General features: G+C 36.4%; 1 protein-coding gene across 1 annotated transcript; it reads right to left on the bottom strand.

Moving 5' to 3' along the window:
* Positions 1-1125: 1125 nt before the first annotated feature.
* LOC143583547 (ribonuclease MRP protein subunit POP4-like) lies at positions 1126-2166 on the bottom strand. The gene is made up of 5 exons (XM_077065829.1): positions 1919-2166; positions 1767-1835; positions 1621-1679; positions 1423-1524; positions 1126-1338 (listed from the first exon to the last, which is right to left on the bottom strand). The coding sequence occupies exons 1-5, from the start codon at positions 2164-2166 to the stop codon at positions 1241-1243; spliced, it is 576 nt and encodes a 191-aa protein (XP_076921944.1). The 3' UTR covers positions 1126-1240.
* Between the last annotated feature and the right edge of the window lie 2129 nt (positions 2167-4295).

A 4295-nucleotide genomic window follows, 5' to 3' on the forward strand; every position in this document is an offset into this window, starting at 1 on the left:
ATACGCGACGGGGTGAGTCTCAACCCATCGCGTAGCGCGATGGACTTGGTGAGTCACCGGACACATGTCCAACAACGTGTCACCACCGCATAAGGCGGCGTAAAAATGCGGCGCCGCGGTACGCGACGGATCTCAAGGAACCCATCGCGTACTGCGATGGGGTTCTGAATTCGCCTATAAAAGGGGGTGACGGGAATGAGCTTCATTCATCCCAAACACACCTCCATTTACACACACTTAACCTAGAAAGGCGTGCCCCATTGCCGTAACAAGCCGACGTGCCATTTTCTGGAAGTTCGTGCAAGAAGCGAAGTTATAATCAAGTAGCAATCATATAAAAGAGTAGATCAAGATCCTGCCTTTTTTTATTAGCAATCTAAGTATCCGTGTTGAGGTAGGAATTATGTTTAAGTTATTTACATTATAGCTTAGACTATCAATCGAGGCTATGACCTTTAACCTTGATCGTATTTTACAAACATTCATTCACAATCAAGTTTTCATAAACACTACTTCATGATGAAGTAATGTCAAACAAAAGATATATTATGACGGGCATGTAATAACTGGAAGGGGGATACCATGTTTTATTTACATTGTTTTATATCTAGTTTTGGCTTTATTCGTATTTTAAGCTTCACCTTTGGCAATGTGATGCACAAACATGATTAACTAGTTGAATAGTAAAGATGATCGTGTTAATCATACGTTTTGTAATGATGGTGTTGTTGGTATTTGTAGGCAAATACTCTTTCACATGGCAAACAAATTGCTGCACGAGGTATGTACATTGTTTATTGCTTTTAGACATGTAAATGTACCTAATGTTCAGTAGCGGGAAGTTTGTTTAGTGTCTGATTACTTGTGTAGGGATCAAATCCGACCACGTGTTCTTTGTTAATAATTTACGTGATGTATGTCTCTTGTTTTAGTTATGGGATGACCAGTCTATTCAAAACCGCTATGACATTAAAAGAATTTGATGGAAGAATTAGCGGTGCGGATTTGGAATCCGAAGTTTTTTGCTTGACAAGCGAAATTGACTTTGACAAAAGCTTTAATATTATTATTACAGAATATACAAGAATGTAACTAACCAACCATGCATGTTTTAAACAATTACCATAATGTTAAGATTTTACGAAAAGGAAAGCTTGGTAAACATGAAATAAATAACAAACCATGTCCTACGTCTCTTTCTCTCCTAGTCAAAATTTTAAGTTGATTTCGATTAGTCAAATCATTGACCAACTTTTCTGGAGGTCAACTTATCTCCATACAGTGTAATCTTCCAACAATCAACTTGCAGCATAAACACAGAAATCTTCTTCAACACAACTAAACATATGTATAAAAACATTAGTCTACCAATGGTTTTTAGTTGAGCCAATAAGTAAATATTATAAAACAAATGATTGTTACCTTTAAACTTATTATCTTTTGTGATTATCCCAAACGTCTCAGCGGTTTCACGGATCATGATTCCGCTCACACCCTTAAAGACAGCCATTTTGCAATCCACAATTGCAATATTCAAAGATAACAAATCACATATTAATGTAACATAAAGAAAAGTAAATGGATATCCCGTAAATAGAGATTAAATACTATAAATTTAACCTAGAATATGTGCACCATGAAGATCTGCACCAAGAATACATTGAAGCATTTGACTTTTCCTGAAGATTCATCATAATTGCAAAAAGATTCAAACTTTCTTGAAATAAACTCTAAAATCTTAATAAAACCGAAAACAGAATTCTTACCCGACACTTTTTAAAAGTTGGGTCATGTAATCTTTCCACATATCATGCATCGGTTGAAACAATTCAAACCTGTAGCAAAAGACAAACAAAAATGTTTTAGAAGACCTAAAACAACAAAAGGAGGTGAAATATAACTGCCATTCTGATATTACTTATGATTATCTTGAGGCAAATCTAATGATCCGATTTTCTTGTGTTGTTTCATCGACATGTGTTTTTTAGATCTTTTTGAGTGGCTTTGTAAAACTTTTGAAAGTTCCATTTTGTGTTCTTGCACTTTATTATCAAGATTGATCCTATTATCAATTTTCATTTTTCTGGAGCCTTGCATGTAATTTTGCGCAATATCGCCACTTTGCAAAAGTTCATGTAACATCTTGTCCATTACATTTACATGCATAAGTTTATAGCATACTGTTAGTGCACGGTTTTGCGTCTTGAGTCTTTGTAATTATCGTTAACGGTTTTGTTTTATATTTAATGTAATAATTAGTTTAATTATTGTTTAGTTCGTTATGTATAAGGTCTAGTTCGCTAGGTGATGTTAGCGAACTAAGACTTAAGCTTATTCCCTCCTGATTCGTTAGGGGATGTTAACGAATCAGGGGGTGTTTCGTCTTATTAATGTATGTAACGAAGTAGCGTCTGGTTCGCTAGGGGATGTTAGCGAACCAGACCTATCTTCTATATATAGTGAACACTGTACACGTTTAATTTAAGTTTTGAGAAGTTAATTAACGAAACGCTGTCCAGATTCTCTCTCAATCTTCATCCTAACATTATACAAATACTATTATATACATACTGATAATAGATACACATATAACACTGAATCGAAGTTAATTATGAGCTAGATCTATAGTTAATGTATCAATCGGCTTGACACAGATCCGAGATCTGTTGATTGTTATTAGATTGATAATCTATCCGGGTTCCAACACATACTGAAATAATCGTTCAACTCAAGCTATATAATAAACATGATAAAAAAAGTAAAAGATATAAAACCTCAAGATTTGGCATTACTAATTTCTCATGTACAGGGTGACAGAGTGGAAGATATATAGGATGATTTGGTTCCGCATATGTATAATTGAATAATAATAATAATAAATATATGTTTTATTACAAAAGATACATAACACTGTTGTTTATTTGAAGGACAGATAAGCTCACAAATGAACCAAACGAACACGAGAGGAGCATGTTCGTGTTCATTTGCTCAACTTTAACCGAACAAACACGAAATAACGAAAGGAGTTTCTTGTTCGTGTTCATTTGCTCAACTTTAACTAACAGGAGCTGCACTAAAATAGCTACTAAGTCTCCCACCTTTCTCGGTTACATCTTTCTCTCATTTAGTCAATTTATTTAACACTCAATTTTCCTGTATTCGGAAATTTGAGAGGTTAACTAGTGATTTATATCGTGTTATCCAGCCTGGTGATGAATCCCTTAGGGATTTCGTTACGAGGTTCAGAAATGAAGCTCTAGAAATCCCAAACCTTGATATGACTACTGCTGTTGAGGCATTCAAGATGGGAATTCAAAAGAGCTCCCCTTTTTATGATGATTTAGTGATGACTCCATGCAGGAATTTAGATGAAGTCAGAAGCAGGGAATTAAGATACATCCGCTTGGAAGAAGATAAAAAGATCCAGGATCGTCTTGGGGGACAAACAAAACAAGAAACGCCTGAGAAGAATAAAGGATCCTGGAATAGGAACAACAATGCAAAGCCATATGCCAAGTTCAACAATCAGAACGTACGGGCAGTTGAAGAAGGAGATGACGATGAAGACTACCCTTGCATATCCGACTATTGTTTCTCTGTAGATTACTCATGGCTTGATTTGTGCCATGAAGGATCTGGGAGAAAAAACAAGGTGGCCCCGAAAGAATGAGAAGGTTGTTGTTTTGGATAAAAATCTGTTAAGGATAATGTATCCAAATTCGTTTAGTGAGGATTGGTGCTATGGCGATGAAAACAAGTATGTATCGATTGTAAACACAAACAAACGGATTTGTTACGGGGAAAAGCCCTTGATCTGGTTCGGATCGCCGGCACAAAAACCCCGGGTGATGTAGGTTCCCAGCCGGATCTACACGAGATATCGCGTTCTACGTAGGTGCGGAATCCCTACGTAAGACGTTACGAGCGTAGAAGACAAAACGATTAAACACGTTACAATAAACACAAACACGTTATATTGCAACCGTAAACACGTGACACAAAGATCACCAAATACAGACTCTCTCTAACTCGTTCTCTGAATTATTAACTGAAATCGTTAGCCTAAACAGCTTATATAGACACGACAACTTCGCTTGGCATGTTCAGGCGAAGTTGTCCCTAACTTCGCTTGTCTAACAAGTTCGCCCATATCAGCGAACTTGTTAGCAACTTCGCTTACATACAAAACATAAATCTAACTAACACGATTACAGACACTTGACACTGAACTACTGACATCTTGCACCAACAGACTCCCCCTTGGCAGTAGCTTCAACTCTTTATCTTCAAACACG

This window comes from Bidens hawaiensis, unplaced genomic scaffold, assembly GCF_021521415.1.
Source record: "Bidens hawaiensis isolate Kalapana, Puna unplaced genomic scaffold, B.hawaiensis_p1.1 tig00032454_1, whole genome shotgun sequence".
Taxonomy (NCBI): Eukaryota; Viridiplantae; Streptophyta; class Magnoliopsida; order Asterales; family Asteraceae; genus Bidens; species Bidens hawaiensis.